The 17,249-nt window shown below is 41.4% G+C and overlaps 2 protein-coding genes across 5 annotated transcripts in view; both read left to right on the top strand.

Annotated features, from left to right (window-relative positions):
• The window catches only part of WDR59 (WD repeat domain 59), a 138,115-nt gene that overhangs the window by 26,055 nt on the left and 94,811 nt on the right, over nt 1-17,249 (top strand). For all 4 annotated transcript variants that reach the window (XM_037815684.1, XM_037815685.1, XM_037815683.1 and 1 more), the window contains exons 3-8: nt 133-268; nt 2,821-2,906; nt 4,080-4,160; nt 5,885-5,922; nt 9,801-9,889; nt 13,263-13,379. In XM_037815684.1, coding sequence (XP_037671612.1) covers nt 133-268; nt 2,821-2,906; nt 4,080-4,160; nt 5,885-5,922; nt 9,801-9,889; nt 13,263-13,379 — 547 coding nt within the window. The remainder of the gene's footprint in view (nt 1-132; nt 269-2,820; nt 2,907-4,079; nt 4,161-5,884; nt 5,923-9,800; nt 9,890-13,262; nt 13,380-17,249) is intronic.
• Nucleotides 16,175-16,692, top strand: LOC119518507 (60S ribosomal protein L21-like). Its single transcript, XM_037815688.1, has one exon. The coding sequence runs from the start codon at nt 16,195-16,197 to the stop codon at nt 16,675-16,677; it is 483 nt and encodes a 160-aa protein (XP_037671616.1). The 5' UTR covers nt 16,175-16,194; the 3' UTR covers nt 16,678-16,692.

Raw genomic sequence — 17,249 nt, 5'->3', positions numbered from 1 at the left:
ATGCCTTTGAATACATAAATGTCATGTATATCTGGAGTGTTTTTGAACACTGCTTGCAAACCATATGCAATCTTAAATGTGCTTTTATATCATATGTTAATGCTTTGCATGTATTTCATGTTGTTCTCCTAGCCGCCGATTCCTGTACATCGTTAATCTAGATGCCCCTTTTGAAGGTCACCGAAAGATCTCTCGCCAGAGCAAATGGGACATTGGAGCTGTGCAGTGGAATCCTCATGACAGCTCTGCACACTACTTTGCAGCTTCGGTGAGCTCTTTGAGGAGTACAGAAAAAAGCTTTTAAATGTGATCTGGTGCTGGCAGGCCTTTGTCCTGTGTAGAGAAGAGAATGTAACCCTCATTTCTGAGTTAGAAAAGGCATTTGGGTGGTTCTAAAAGAAAGGCAGAGGCAAATTAGAGATTAGAGAATATGTATGTAAGAATGTTTACTGGTACCATGGATGTCAGACTTTGTATTTCTAGGGATTGAATTCAGATTATGAAAGGGAAACAGACAGAGCCTGCCATTTCTGTGTGTGGTTAGAACTCATTTTCATCAGCAGCGTTGTAACTAGCCGGTGACACAGTGGCAGATCACGCTGAAAGTGGTTCTTCCTGCTGTTCTCCAAGGTGTAAGGAGGGTACTGGTAAGCTGCTTTGTTGTCAACCTTCATCACTTTCACAGGGGCCACAAGACTCCATGCACCCTTCCACTCAAAGGAGGGGAGTCTTCCATGATTGTGACTCATTAGATTTATTAACCCCCTGAAATTTTATGCAAAAATTTACATGCCTGTTTATATGTGAAGTTTTCCAGGGAAAAGATGTATAATTTTTATTAGGTTTTCTAAGAAATTCATGGTACAAAAAAGATTCTGAGCTAGATGTCTCTGGTATCTTTGGCCAGATTCCATTGCATCATTCCATTCTCCCAAAACAATTAGAGATCTAAACCTTTTGCTGCATTTGCCCTGGGCATAAAGAACAGTATTTAAGAGAATCCTTATTAGCCAGGGGATGGAACCTTGCTTCTGTGCTGCTTGGGTCTGTTCTTATCACCAGTCACAGGCTGTGAAAGGAAAGCATCTGAAACAAGAAAGAGCAACCTGTCAGCTTTAGAAGGAATAAAAAGCTGTTCTTACTGGTCATTTCCAAAACAGACTCTGACTTTGAGTTTAACCACAGATGTCTGAATTGGGACTGTTCTGAAAGAGAGGGGAGAGTTTACTGCATTTCCATTCTCAACCTCTGTCCTCTATGTTAGGAAGAGTGCTCTTTGGTTTGGCTTGCGCTTCTTGGCCCTTTAGCTCCCCTCTCACCCTTGACCCCTGAACATTTAGGCCAGGGTTTCTCAGCCCCTGCTCCACGGACATTTTGGACCAGAAAATTCTTTGTTGGTGGGGGCTGTCCTGTGCATTGTAGGATGTTCAGCAGCATCCCTGGCCCCTGCCTACCAGATGCCAGCAGCAACCCCTTCAGATGTCCCCTGGGGAGCAAAACCACCACAGTTGGCAACCACTGATTTAGATTGACCCCTCAGTACTCAGTCTTAGTGGACTAGCTCTGCATTCATGCAGGAATGGCGAGAGGAAGGAAACCTTTTGCAGTGGAGAGAGCATGGACTTTGGAGTTAGGCAAATCTGAGGTCAAGCCCCAGCTTTGTCATTCACTGTTTTACCTTGAGTAAGCCTCCTAACCTCTGAGCCTGTGTCACCTCAGCTCTGAAATGTGGGTGAGTGACACCTCCTGTGCAGTGTGGTAGTAGAAATGAGAGGGCAGGCTTTTCAGGTACCTGGTGCACAGACTGGCTCAGAACAGGTCTGCAGTAAATGGATAGAAGATGATTAGAATGAGGGGACTTTTCTTTTCACTCCAAGTCCCACTGGAGGCTATTTTGAATCCTAACTTTTTCATAGAAGCTTTGCCTATTTTATTTGGAATTGGAAACTAGCATTTCAGGATAAAAATCTCAGAACTTTATATATCTGTCTGTCTCTAAGCTAAAATGAAAATCAGCCTATTCTCTAAATCAGTTCAGAAATTGTTAAATAGCTTGCCATTGTTTGCAGTCTGTTAATAATCTTTATTCACTTTAGTGTGTTTCATAAATTCATGATATTCAAGGAGCCTGCTGGTTGGTTGTTTCTTTTAGGTTAAACGTACATTGCTGAAGGCTTTTTCCTTTTTCTTCCTTTATCCTGTTGTAGCTGTAGCTTCTTCTGGCCCATTTTCTCTGCCTTTTCCTGCTTGACCCATTAAGAAATTAAGTATAGACATATTTCAAAAGATCTTATATAATTTACCTTCTAGGACACCCCTTTGGTAGTGTTTCTTTATTCATTCTTAGGCATCTGCATTTTTAAAAGTGTGGTAAATGAACTGTACGTATGTGATAGTGGGAAGAGTGGGCTGAAAGCACCTGATGTGATGGGAGTTAGCTGGAGATGGGTGCTGTGACCTTCAGAGTGGGGAAGAGTTTCTCTAGGGGCTGGAGGTGTCTCAATAACCCATAACCACATGCTCAGCAGTGAACCCATACACTGTAACTGTTCAGGATGAGTTTCTTTTGAAGATAATATTACCTTCCCTTTTTGAAATTCAGTGCTCTCCATATGAATTGAGCTGAGATTAGTTCAGCTAATCTTAGCTGTACTTACGTCTGATGGCCTTTTAGGAAATTCCAGTCTGTAGGATATTTGCCAGGCAAGTTGGTTCTTACATGGCTTCCTCTTCTCAGCTTTAAACAGATCAGGGTGAGAGTATATATTCTGATGTGCATGTTATGCTATGTTCTGCTTCCCTTCTCGTGTTTCTTTTTAGAGTAACCAACGGGTCGACCTTTATAAGTGGAAAGATGGCAGTGGAGAGGTGGGCACAACCTTACAAGGCCATACTCGCGTAATCAGGTAGGTAATCAGCCCTCCACAGATTCTTGCCTGTCATTTGTCATTCTGCTTCCAGATTGGACAGAGGACTGCTGTCCTTCTCCCACAGATCTCTATTCAGTGACCCTCAAAGCTCACAATATACAGCATCACTTTGTCACATTCCTCTGGGGACCAAGATGAAGATGTCATCCTCCCATTGCCTTGGTTTGATCTTCTCTGTTGCTTTGGCCTTGGGCGGCTAATGGGTCATTCGTATTCACTGAGGTGTAGGCTTTTATAGCAAAAACAACCCATATTTACGAACCAGCACCCATGTAGCTATTAACATCAATCCCAGAAGGCACTAGACAGATACAACCCAGTCTAGAGTAAAGGATTAGAGCTATTTTTGCTTCAGAAGGGAGAAGAAATTATGCCAGTAGAATCCTTCTCTTCACAACAGTGCCCAGGGGTACCTGGAGACACCTGGGAGCAAACCTCTGCTCTTTCTGCAGCAGCTGTAGATTAGCACATAAAACTGTATCACATTCAGTTATCCAAATCCAGACTTGCTTCCCATTCATGGTCTTCTAGTTGGCTTTTGTAGGGTTCCTTGATCCACTCTTTCCCTGGGTCACTATGCCTGGGTAGGGAAAACTTGTTCTTGGAAGTAACAGCAGGAAGTGCAGGGGTGCTGAAGCTGATCTGGGAAGTGATGGGCAAGATTAGACACCCTGGCTTGAGTCAAATGTTCTGTGCAGTCACCTCCTTTGTAGGAATGAAGGTAAGAGGAGCTGTGTGGCAGCATGGCTGTTGGTCACTGCTCTAAGAGATGTTGGGTTACCTCAAGGCACCTATGGTTGAGTCCAACTTAGAAAATGGTATCTCAAAGATTATGTGTTTTTTCCTTTGTTTTGTCTGTTTATTCAGTGGGGTATGTGTGTATTTTAAATGGAAATGTTCCATTTCTTTTCAGGAAACAGGCGATAGCTGGAGACTACAAGGGAAAGAACCTGAAGTTTCCTTCAGAGATCAATTAAGTCTTGTTTATTCCCAAAGAGTCTTTGGAGATTCCCAGCCTGAACCATGTTAAGAGACCCATTAACAGTGGCTTTCTGAAGCCACTGGAGACGAAATTTCCTAGTGCTTTGGAACCTGACTCTGATTTTTTTTTTTTCTTTTCTTTGTTCTGTTTGTTTCTTATGTTCCCAGTGACTTGGACTGGGCAATATTCGAGCCAGATCTCCTGGTTACCAGCTCTGTGGACACCTACATCTATATTTGGGATATCAAGTAAGAACAAGAGGCATAACCACTTGGTTGTGGGACTATTTGGGACCTTTGTCTTAGAGGTCAGATGTCTTAGTTTTGTTTTCCCTAGCAGCAGACCTTGGACAAGGACATTATTTAAGAGGTGTAAGAGGTGAGAGAAATGCTGGTGGGGGAATGGAGAAGAGAGACAGCATCGAGAAGGCTGCAAATAAAGGGTGTGTTAGCAACCTGGGTACCACTATGAACAGCTTAGAGCATTATCTTACTTGAGAATGCTGAGTGCTGGTGAAAACCTCCCTCCTCAGAGGTATCCCACCCAGGGCTAAGGAAGGGGGATATTTATACACTGTCAATCATTGGTTGAAGGTGGCCCCAGGAGGAGGGGTCTTTATTCCCTGGTACTTCAGGCCTGCCACAAAGGTTGGCGAAGTGGACTGCAGCAGCTAGGGAAATTCATTTGCAAAGAAACACGGGTGTTGGCATTTGGAAGTTGGGCTGTTTGCTGAACTGGTCAGGGAGGGGGTGGGAATTTGGATGGGGCACAGACACACCTTCTACAGCAGGCGGGGCTAAGAGACATCTGCTCAGCTCTTCACTCACTCTGGTGAGGCTTCCATTCCCCATCTGGAAAGGGGGCTTATCACTCCCACATAGGGTTACTTTTCATGGAATAGAGAGTAAAGGAGCACCCAGCCCAGGGCCTGGCCTGTCACAAGCTCTTAATAAATCTCTCTCTCCCCCTTCCTTTGTATACAAAATTCCCTTGGCTGTTATCATTAGAGGTGGGTACTTGGAAGGTGAAGTCTATAGAGTCCCCCAGAGTATACACCCACTCCCCTAACTGGGCTTCTCCACTTCTTAAATGGCAGTGTTGTGAAGCTTTACAGCAAACAATGGGATGGTAGGTGGAAGACAAGCCAGGCATGGGGCTTGCAACCAACCAGACAGACCAGCAAAAAAGGAGCTCCTAGGGAATCAGAGTGTGCAGCCGATTTACAGAGTGTCACATGCAGAGTGGCACTTTAGGTGACTGGTCTAAAGTGAGCACCAGAGGGGAGGATCACGAAATCCAGGGGAAATAGAAGAGGGAAGTCCCCAAACAAATAAACAAAAACCCAGGGTATCCCTCATTTATACGAAACAATCATTTTTGTAATTTAAAAACTTAATGACACTGGGCTGATGATTCTTTTTTAGGTTTTCTAAATAGTAAGCCGGAGCCTCAGTTTTGCCTTGTCTAGCCCTCTCAGCCCTAGGGTGCTATCATTTTACCATTTGGTGTAGAAGTTGCCCCTCCAGCTTTGTAGTGAACTACGCAGCCTCTCTTTCCACGAGACTCCCATTGTGTTCAGTAGTAGTTTTTTAATTCACCATTGAAGTGCTGTTGGGAAGGTTCTTGCACAGTCACGCTTCCATGGCTATCACCTGTTGCCACTAGGAGAAATGACACCAAGAAGGGCCTCTTCTCTCCCTCCATCAGGGTTACCGCAATCATGATGAATCATGTAAATTGTTTTGTACAGATACAACTGCATTATTTGAAATTTAGAAGCTGGCCAAGAAAATTCATCTACCTGATGGAAACAGGCCTCTTTTTACGCTTCTTCATTTTAAGACTTTCACAGCAGATCTAATTCCAAGTTTCCATTGAAAGGAAAGTGAAGAAATGAGTGCAAAGGGTGAAAATTACCAGATGGATAGTGGCATATGGACTGGGCATTTGATTTCTGACTTTTATATTTCAGAGATACCAGAAAACCTACTGTTGCACTGTCTGCTGTAGGTGAGTGTGTACTCCCCGCTGGCCTGCCTTCACTCCATTCCTTCCACTCCTTCTCACACTCTGACCACCCTGCACCTCCACTCTGCCATGATGGGGTGAAATTTTAAACCCCATGTTGCAAGGGGCTTGCTTTGGGCTACTCTCAGAAGATAGATTCAGGGATGGGGAGTATGGGTCAGGAACTTATTTCGGAATTCAAGAAGAAAAGCCAAGGCGGTTTGTTTTTAAATTTTTTATTGTGGAAAATTTCAAGTGTATATAAAAATAGAAGAAAATGAACTGCCTTGTGGTCACCATCCAGCTTCAATGATTGTCAACATATAACCAATCTTATTTCATCTTTACCTCCATCCACTTTCCTTTTCCCTGCCTCCACCACCACAGGATTATTTTGAAGCAAATCTCAGATATCATTTCATCAAAAAATATTTCAGTATGTATTTTTTACAAGATAAGAATCCTTAAACACACATACACATAACCACGATACCATTAACACACCTAAAAATGTTAACAGTCATTCTTTAATGTCAGCAAATGTTTAAGTAGTGTTCAGATTTCCCCAATCGTCTCTTAATTTTTTAGCAATTTGTTTGACTCAAGATCCAAATAAGGTCCACAGTTGCAAGTGGTTGATATCTTTCTCATCTTTCTAAATCTATAGTCTCTTTTTCCTTTCCTTTTTTCATTTGTTTGCTTCTCTTTTCCTGCAGTTTTGTTTTTTTTATTGAAAAAACCATGTTGTTTGTCCTTTGGTTTTCCCACAATCTAGATTATGCTGATTGTATCCCCATGGTGTCGTTTAATACGAACGAACTGAGCCTTTCAAGTTACTTTCTGATCTACCTGTTTCATTGCTTACTTGAAATTGACTATTTTTAGAATCCTGAACAGGGGCTTTTATGGAATACTTCCATGCCTTCCCAAGAAGACAACTTGGTTGTAGAACTGGTATAACTTACTCACAATGATGAAGTCCAGTCATCAGCACTGTGTTTTGGGCTCCTTGATAAAAATTATCATCTGTCTCTTAAACCCTGTTCCTTTATTCCTTCTCATCGTGTTTGGTGGTTGCTCTAAAATGGTTACATGATTCTTCGTGTCTCTCTGTACCTCCTTGCTTCATTATTTGAAGATATTTAGCATCAGGACTATTAAGTAACTGGATTTGTTTTTTTTTATGAATTTAGGGACCACAGCTATCTTGTTCAGTGTTAAAGACTAATGTTAGCATTTGTACTTGACCAGAGGAGATAGATACTCAGGAAATGTTTGTTGCATCAACTACCTATACTTCTGTGCTAAGTGCTTAAGAATTCCGTTGATCTAGCCACGCCTTTTTTGGCACTTAATTATCTGAGACAGGCTGAACACAGAGGACACTGAACAGAATAAAAATGCAGATGGTCTGTAAAATGCTTAAGTCACATTCCCCTGACTTTGTGACTGTTCTAGTTGCTAATAGCTGCCTTTTTGCAAAACACCAGAAATGGATTGACTTTTATAAAGGGGGGTTATTTGGTTAAAGAGTTACAGACTTAAGGCCATAAAATGTCCAAGGTAAGTTTTCAACAATCAGGTACCTTCACTGGAGGATGGCCAGTGGCATCTGGAAAACCTCTGTTAGCTGGGAAGGCACGTGGCTGGCATCTGCTCCAAGTTCTGGTTTCAAAATGGCTTTCTCCCAGGAAGTTCATCTAGGCTGTGGCGCCTCTTCAAAATGTCACTCTCAGTTGCTCTTGTGCGTTTGTCCTCTCTTAGCTTCTCCGGAGCAAAAAGTCTGCTTTCGAAGGCCATCTCCAAAATGTCTCTGTAAGCTTCAGCTCCTCTCTCAGCTTCCAGGCATTCTTCAAAGTGTCCCTCTTGGCTGTAGCAAGTCTGCTCCTTCTATCTGAGCTTATATAGTGCTCCAGTAAACTAATCAAGGCCCATGCTGAATGGGTGGGGCCACACCTTCATGGCAATTATCCAGTCAGAGTTATCACCCCACAGTTGGGTGGGGCGCATTTCCATGGAAACAACCTAATCCAAATATTCCAACTTAATCCCCACTAATATGTCTGCCCCCACAAGATTGCGTCAAAGAACATGGCTTTTTCTGGGGAACATGATATATACAAACCGGTACAGTGACTTACACGGGTTTTTAAATTGGATTAGTTTTAGAGGAGCCCTAAAAAAGAAAGACAATTCTTGTTTTCAGCCCACTTGTTCTAATTGCTTTCCTACTCTGTTAAAGGTCCTAAAAACTAGAAATATGAAACTTTTTCCCTCTTTGCATCTCAGTGAGGTGGCAGAGCTACCCTGGAAGAAAAAAGACGAAGAGGCTTGTGGGTCTTTATAAGCTGCTTGATCTAACATTCCATGACAGATGCAGTTGTGGTTACTGCCTTCTCCCCAGAGTCTGTGATCCCTGTCTGTCACTGAGCACGTTGTTTATGCCCTTTGGGATAGGGAGGCAGTAAGACCGTGTCTGTGTATACTTCAGTGCTCTGTGTCTGAGAACTTACAGTCTGGAACTTCCTTTTGACCCTGGTGTCACCCATCCTAGTAAAACAGTATTGCATTAGGGGGATCCCAGAATCTTTTGGCAGCCTTCATGTTTCTGATGGACTCCCCCACTGAGAAAATTATATTCTCTGGGAACTCTTCAAGTAAGTGTCAAGAGGAGCTAGAGCAAACTCTTCTCATTTACTTTCTCTGATACCCTTTTTTGCAAAGGAACTGAGTCTCTTAAGTAATACATTTGCTTGCTTCATCTCTAGCGGTCTTCACCATTCATTCATGGATGGTTTAAGATGCCCTGTGGCTCAGGGGACAAACAAACCAAACAAACAAAAGATACCTTCACCAAAACCAGCACAGTATATCCTTGGACAAGGACAAGTTCTGGGCCTAAACTCTCTGTTTCCAGTGAGACTTTCAGTCCCGCTTTATCATATGCTTTCTGGATTTCTTGGATCAGGTTGCTTTCCAAAACCCTATATCTAATTTGGTTTAACCCATCAGTAAACACCAAAAGGGAAAGGTGTCAAACAGTAATGACATCTTTTTTGTGAGCAAGGACAAGGTTCTGATTTAACTTAATGAACTCAAATTTTTTAAGAGTCAGCTAGAAGAGCCACGTGTTTCAGGTTTTCCACATCTCAGCCCTATCTGGCATCTTACTACATTATGCCTCCTCTCTTAAGCAGCTCTTTCATCATTGTTGTCACTTCCTTGTGTTGGCAGAGGGAGAAAAGGAATGAGTACACATAGTGCCGGGGGGGTCCCTTTGTCTGAGTCACCGTAGTGCCAGTGGCCATGTCTGACTCTGCTGGTGGGGAGATGAGAGTCCGGGAGTTGTGCATATAAACTTGTGATGGCAGAATTGGTTAACACTAGAGGTTATGCTTCAGCTGAGCTTCAGCTTGAGGCTGTACTTTTCCAAGACTGTCCCTAAAAAAAAAAAAAAAAGTGGGAGGAAGTAGGCATTTGAGCAGAGGTGCTTCTGATTAGGGGCATACACTTGGTCTCATTGAAGATGATAAAGGCACAGGTTGTGATGAGTCTTTACTATTGAGCAGTGCCATGCTGAACTACTGCACTATAATAAACTCCATTTTCCTGCTGATTCTGCTGGGAGGTAACCTGTAGATTTTTTCCTATGCTAGATTATTTCCTCAATTAAGTGACCATGATCCACTTCCCATGTGTTAATGCATTAATTTTTTTTACTTCATTCTATCTTTAATGGTAAAGTTGGTGTAGTCATAGAAACTCAAAGTTTTATGTGCTTATTCAACCAGAACTCATTATCTAACTCCCCTGGAACTGGTTCACTGTGGTTCTGAAGGCATTGAGGGCAGCAGCTTTCTTCCCTTGATTTTTGTTTGCAGCGGGTGCCTCACAGGTCAAATGGAATAAAAAAAATGCTAACTGTCTTGCCACCAGTCATGATGGAGATGTACGGATATGGGACAAGCGGGTGAGTAATCTCTTTTCTTTCCTCCCAGTTGTTTTTTGAGTATGGTTGTAGAGTATGAAGAGGATATTATGAGTACCAAGACTTACCTTGAGAATCTTGGGTACCCTGTGCAGCATTGTAAATTGCCATTTTAAGATCATAGTACCAGATGCCACTTGATTCCCAATCAACTTGGTAGAGAAATGAGATATTATGATCAATGGCTAAGAAAATGAACTTGGCTTGACCTAAGTTTGAGTCCTAGCTTCACTGCCTCCTAATTGTGACATCAGATAAGCCATTATAACTCCTCTAAGCCTCAGTTTCATCATCTTTAAAATAAAGATAATCATGAGTGGACCACTGGGGAAGTCAAGCCTTGGGGACCAGATACTCTTATAGAATGGTCAGCAGGTATCTTCTGATCCCTGCCCCAGATTGCAAAGTGAAAACTAGTTGTTCTAGGGTGTATTAGTCAGGGTTTTCTAGGGAAACAGAACTGACAGGAGTTACGTGTAAATATTATGAGATTTTATAAAATTGTCAAACACAACTGTGGGATTGCACGAATCCAAATTCCATAGGGCAAGCTGTAATCTGGGGTCTGAGGCAGATGTTCAGTGAATTCCCCAGCAGAAGCTGGCTGGCTAAGTAGAGATGAAAATTCTCTTCTGACTGCTGAAATCATCACTTCTCCTTTTAAAGCCTTTAACTGATTGGATGAGAAGTATCTCATTGCTGAAGGCAATCAACTTACTGATTATTTAAGTCCACAGAAAGTCCTCACAGTAACAATTAGGCTAGTGCTTGCTTGACCAAACAACTGGATGCCATTACCTGGCCAAATTGACACATGAACCTAACCATCACACAGGGCATAGATCATCTAGACTGCTTCCACTGTAAATTACCAAGGTGGAGTACTCATGCCCAAATCCTCCCTTAGGTCAAGAGGCTGTCCTGCTAGCCTCAAAATAGCACACAGAGCATACCTTTTCATGGCAGCAGCCTATGTAACTGATAGGCATGGAAGAGGTGCGAGATCTCGGGGTGCTGCTGTAATGGGAAGTCTGCTGGAAGTGTGGTATATTGGCATCAGTGAGAATATGATGCAGGGAAAGGGTCTCCCCACATCTGACTGCCAGAATATTGGGAAGTAGTCCATAGCGCCGTTGACTTCTGTAAGACCTGGAGTGCAGTCTGCTTCCTGCCTTGTGAAGCCTTAGGCTGCAGATCCCCAGCCTTTTTATGGGAGGGAGCTACTTTGAATTTTTCTGAAACTTGTTCAGGGGATGTCCCTGATGGGGTGTTGTTGATCATAAAGTCTCAGCATTCCTTCTGGCTGTACTCCTCCCTTCCCCTTCTTGTGGGGATATGGTCATCCATTTGGAGAAACAAGAGGGAAGTGAAACAAAGTTTGGGTGTGGCTTTGGGCTTGGGTTTAGGACCTGCTGCTACGGCAGAGTGCTGGCTTAGGTAGCTCCTTGGTGAGAAGATGATGATAGAAACAGAGGTTGGCATGGGGGCATCTTCTATAAGGTTAGCTTTTGTCTTCTGTCCCTTTAGTCCAGTCCAGACTGGCTCTTTTTATTTTTTAAATTGGTGATTGGTTTTGTTCATTTTGTCACCTGCATAGCACTTAAAAGTAGAAAATGTTTTAAATAAAATGGGTTTAATTAATTTGTAGTGCTTATATATTTGCTTTAGATTGTTTTCAGGGCTCCAAGAAAAATTGAAAATCTGTTATTTAGACCTGAACTCCTTCAATATCTGTTTTCCAAAGCCCTTACGTTGTAGAAATATACTGTGAAACTTTTCCTTTTTAGTCTCCTGACTTGTCCACTAATAACACTGACTTCCCTCAGCAAGTTTTTTATCTATTTTGTTTAAACTGATAGAGGGTTTTAAGATTGATTGATTGATTAATTGGATATTGATAATTAGAACTTGTGGTCACATGGTTTCTAAAACTTGTTGGTCATATTTTCACCTCTCTGGTGTTTTGTAGTGTCAAAGCAGTGTTGATAGCAAGTATCACAGGCCTAAACAAATACAGTGTCAATGATAATATTTGATTTTTATTCAAACTCATGTATGACTAATAATATTTGCTAACATTTACTGAGCATTTATTATTTGCAGGCACTGTTCTAAGAAATTTACATGTATTGATTTATTTCCCTTTCTAACAAGCCTGTAAAGTAGACACTAATATTATCCCCATCCTACAGGTGAGGAAGCTGAGGCACAGTTTGGAGCCAGGATTTGAACCCAGGGAAGCTGGTTCTGGAGACTGCTCTCTTAAACTTATAGACTAATAATGCTAATGATAGGAGAAATACATGCTCTTTGTAGAAAATATAGAGAATACCTAACATATTAAAGGGAAAATAAAAATCATTCCTAATCCTACTATCCAGAAACAAGCACTAACATTTTTTTTAACTCAGGTTATCATGTTGTGTGCATAGTTATGTGTTCTTTTTTTCCATTTAACATTACAACAGATGCATTTTCCCCATGTTATAAACTTTCTATGTATACCTTTTGGTAGCTACATCATATTGTATCCAATAGGTTTACAATAATTGATTTAATTATTCCCTACTTATTGGGCATTTAGGCTGTTTCTGGTTTTCTAATGTACCAGATAACACTGAGATGAACATCTTTTGTGTATAAGACTTTGTGAATTTGGGTTATTTCCTTAAGGAAGAAACATTTTTAAATCTCTTAATATTGCAAATTTTTTTCCCCAAAAGGATGCACCATTTTATATGTACACTAGCAGTGATTAATGCACACTCACCAGCATTGAATATTATTTACAAATGTCTTCTAATTTGATTGGTTAAAAATTTTTGTTTTAATGTGAATTTCTGAGGTTTCCTTCTGAGTTTATTCATTTTATATGCATGTATTAATCATTTGAATTTTCTTTAGTGAATCATGTGTTCATTCCCTTTTGGGAACTTAGTGCTCGATGCCTTTATGATTAATAGTTTTATTCTCAGGTTAGAGGGTGGGTCTATTTGTGTGTCATAGCCGCTCTTCTTGGGTGATTGTGGGAAGGGGAGTGGGAGCTGCAGACTGCACTATCAAACGCAGAGAAAGCCCCATTACTTCATAACTTTCATCGAGGCCACGCATGGGACTGGAGCAGAATATTGGTTAGGCTCACAGGTCCATTTACAGAGCATGTGTGAAGGAGGTGGACAAGTCTTTTGTGGTTGCTTAGTTTAAAAAAAAACAAAAAACAGAGTTTCTTGGAAGTAGAGACTATCCCGTAGTATTTTTGTATCTCCCCTTTGGCACCCAGCAGACTGCTGGGTATATAGTAGAAACTCAGTGATTTTTTTCTGAACCAATGACAGTCATTGCTTATCTGTTGCAGAAACCCAGTACTGCAGTGGAGTATCTAGCAGCCCACCTTTCCAAAATCCACGGCCTGGACTGGCATCCAGAAAGTGAGCACATTCTCGCAACCTCCAGCCAGGACAACTCTGTCAAGGTCAGTGGTGCCGGCTGTGGTGGAGCTGTTTGGGAGACGTCAGAGATGTGTGATAGCACTTCCTTCAGAAGGAAAGCTGCGATATGTTAGCCTCATATCTCTGTTTAAGGCGTACACATGCTCCTTGAGGGCTTGGCAAGTAAACCTGGCTATGTGGACCAGCAGGAGTGATGTAGAAACATCTGTCTGATCTGGCTTCTAGAATTTGTTCATATAGTTTTCTTCTTTCTCTTTGTGAAAAGAAGTCAGAGACAAAAGCATTTAGGAAAACAAGTTTATTTACAAAGAAGTTACAAGGAACAACTGGCTCATCAAATAAAAAACTACAACAAATATTTAAAAGGAAAACTCCAACAACATTGTCAAGGTTATCAAGTTTACAATCAATCTGTTTGTGGTGGAAAAACAGCAATTTTCTCACATGACTGTTTTATCTGCAAAAGTTATGTATCTTCAGACATCAGAATTGCATAGGTCTGGGATTCTCTAACTTAGAGGAAATGCTCAAGGTTTTGTGTGGTTTGATAACTCTTGTTATTTTTGGTTTGTCTCAGAGTGCAGCGTTTCTTTTTGTGTGTTTTTCCTCCCAGACTATGGGATGTGATGTGCATCCTTCTTCAAAATGATGGCAGGGCATGGGGTCGGTTTTGCTCCAGAGTTCTTCCTTGTGGTCAGGTCACCACCCCTAAGGACAGGGATTTGACCACAGATTGACCACAGGGATTTGACCACAGCAATTTTGCAATTCAGCATTGCGGTCGCGTTTACTGCTTCGGGGGGCGGCCGGTTGCTGAACCCTCGGCTCTCGGACTTGTTCGGAGGGTACCGGCGGCGGGGGCTCTTTCCCGGAGGCGAGGGCGAGGCGGGGGACTTGGCCAGGTCCCCGGCGGTGGCGTGCAAGGTGTGGAGGGCGGCGAGAGGAAACAGGCGGGACGCTTTTTTCAGGAGGGTAAAACCAAGAGCATTTATTCAGGGGTGAGCACAAGTTATATAGGCTGGCATAGAGGGCGGAGTCGGTGTAGGGGTGTGGGGTCCTTATATGGCAATGCTGAAGGGATAAAGGCTAGGATTGGTTCTGAGAGGACGCGGAAGCTGTTCGCAGCGGGCGGGAGTTGCTTTGGCAACTGTGCTTGCGCACTGGCGGTGGCGGGAATTGCTCAAGGCAATGGGGAGTGTGGTGCAAGATAAGGGGTGGGGGGGGGTTTCTCCGGCAAGCTTCCTTTAACGGTTGTATTTTGGGTGAGGAAATGGGGCCTGCATCCGGCTCCACTTTCTCAGGCCCGGGGGGCTGTGGAGGGCGCTACCGCCCGTGCCCACCACCCTCCCCAGGGGCGGATCCGGTCCCCCGGCCCAGGCCCGCCAAGTTGAAGCACGTAATCAGTATCCCACAAGCATCAATTTAATGCTTCATTATATTTACTTAAGCAAATAAGATGTCTCCTTTTTATGGTCAGCAAAATTAGAATCATAATACACTAAGGCTTAAAGTTGACTTCTATATTGAGGTTTGTAAGTCCCCTAGGGTTGTAATTTACTTTTTGTTGTGTTGTGTTTTCTTTTTTTGTCAAGTCTTAAAATATTTTTATTTATTTTTAAAAATTATTTATTTTAATTTGTGGTAAAATATACTTAACATAAAAATCATTTTAACCATTTTAAGTAGACAATTCTTTGACATTAAGTACATTGATAATACTGTAACTTTCACTGCTATCTATTACCAGACTATTTTCATGATCCCAAACTAAAAGTCAAACTTACTTAGCATTAACTCTCTGTTTCCCCTCACCCCACTGGGGTAACCACTATTCTGCTTCCTGTCTCCATGAATTTGCTTATTCTAAGTATTTCATATAAGAGAAATGATGCAATATTTGTCCTTTTGTGCCTGCCTTATTTCACTTAACATGATGTCTTTAAGGTTCGTCCATATTGTAGCATGTATTAGCACTTCACTTCTTTTTATGGCTAATACTCTGTTTTATGGAAATACCACATTTTGTTTATCCATTCATCTGTTGATAGACACTTTGGTTGGCTTCTTCCTTTTGACTGTTGTGAAAAATGCTGCTGTGAGCATTGGTGTACAAATAACTGTTCAAGTCCCTGCTTTCAGTGCTTTGGGGTATGTGCTTAGGAGTGGAATTGCCGAGTCATGTGGTAATTCTATGTTTAACTTTATGAGGAACAGCCAAACTGTTTTCCACAGTGACTGCTCGATTTCACATTCTCTCCAGCAATATATGAGGGCTCTTATTTCTCCACATCCTCTCCAACACTTGTTATTTTCAGTTTTTTTAATAATAGCTATCCTAATGTGTGGGAAGTGGTAACTCATTGCCGGTTTAATTTGCATTTCTTTAATGGCTGTGCAGTTTACTTTTAAGGATGGAAAATATGGAAAAGCATGTAAGAACATATGGAAAGCAGTGAAAAGGTCTGACAGATGTATAATTGTAGTTGCTCAGGGAAAGGAGAGAGAGAATAGAGTAGAAGCAATATTTGAAGATAAAATAATGGTTGAAAATGACCTAAAATGAGGAAAGCCAGCAAACTGTAGATCCACAAAGTACTTCCTCCCAAAATAAATAAAATATTTAAGAAGAATTAAAATTCAAATCAAAATTTTTTAAATTAAAAAAATATATATTTCCCCCTCCTCACACACAAAAAACTAGTTTTCCTAATGACCTTTTATAATGATAATCTGTTCTGTATGTACTTGTTCTTTCTTAAAACTTTCGAAAATTTAACTGGTCATAAAAATTTGCCTTTTCTTTTGGCCGGAACCGCCATCTTGCAGTAATTTGCCAAAATGACGAACACAAAGGGAAAGAGGAGAGGCACCCGCTATATGTTTTCTAGGCCTTTTGGAAAACATGGAGTTTTTCCTCTGGCCACGTATATGCGAATCTACAAGAAAGGTGATATTGTAGACATCAAGGGAATGGGCACTGTTCAAAAAGGAATGCCTCACAAATGTTACCATGGCAAAACTGGAAGAGTCTACAGTGTTAGCCAGCATGCTGTTGGTATCGTTGTAAACAAACAAGTGAAGGGCAAGATTCTTGCCAAGAGAATTAATGTACGTATTGAGCATATTAAACACTCTAAGAGCCGAGATAGCTTCTTAAAGCGTGTGAAGGAAAATGATCAGAAAAAAAAGGAAGCCAAAGAGAAAGGTACCTGGGTTCAACTGAAGCGCCAGCCTGCTCCACCCAGAGAAGCACACTTTGTGAGAACCAATGGAAAAGAGCCTGAGCTACTGGAGCCCGTTCCCTATGAATTCATGGCATAAAAGATGTAAAAAAGAAATAAAAGACTTGTGGATCATAAAAAAAAAAAAAAATTGCCTTTCGAGTACATTATGGGGATATCCAGTTCAGACTCAAAGATCTCCCATCAAAGAGGAGAAAATATATGTAAGTATATATATAAAAGACTCTGGAACTGGTTTAATGTGCTTAGAACAAAGAATACTTTCAAAAAAGTTTTGCTGGTAAGTGCCAACAATAAGGTGTTAATAAATCTTAGAAGTTGTTCCCCTATTAATCCATAATATGAATGAATGAGTATTTCAGAACACAGTACATAAAGAATAGGTAAAAAAAAAATCCTGTAAATTCCCAGAGTTCCCTAACTTGCCTAGGATAAACTCTTCCATCGTGCAAGTGTAAAATAATTTCTGAGCAAACAAATTGGTGCACTTTGCTGTCCTCTAGAAAAACATTAATGAATTAGATTATGATGAATTAGATTATAAGGTCTGTTAATTTTAATGGAGTTTCTGTTTTGATTCACTCAAGGAGAATAATAATCATTTATTTAAATTTAAAAGGAGAAAATTCAAGAATTTCTGGGAAGGAGAAA

Source organism: Choloepus didactylus, chromosome 22, assembly GCF_015220235.1.
Source record: "Choloepus didactylus isolate mChoDid1 chromosome 22, mChoDid1.pri, whole genome shotgun sequence".
In the NCBI taxonomy this organism is placed as follows: domain Eukaryota; kingdom Metazoa; phylum Chordata; class Mammalia; order Pilosa; family Megalonychidae; genus Choloepus; species Choloepus didactylus.
The sequence above is the reverse complement of the archived record's forward strand: the minus strand, read 5'-3'. Positions and strand labels throughout refer to the sequence as shown.

Excerpts from the sequence above, each read along its gene's own strand:
- LOC119518507 (XM_037815688.1), top strand. The coding sequence starts at position 16,195 with ATGACGAACACAAAGGGAAAGAGGAGAGGCACCCGCTATATGTTTTCT.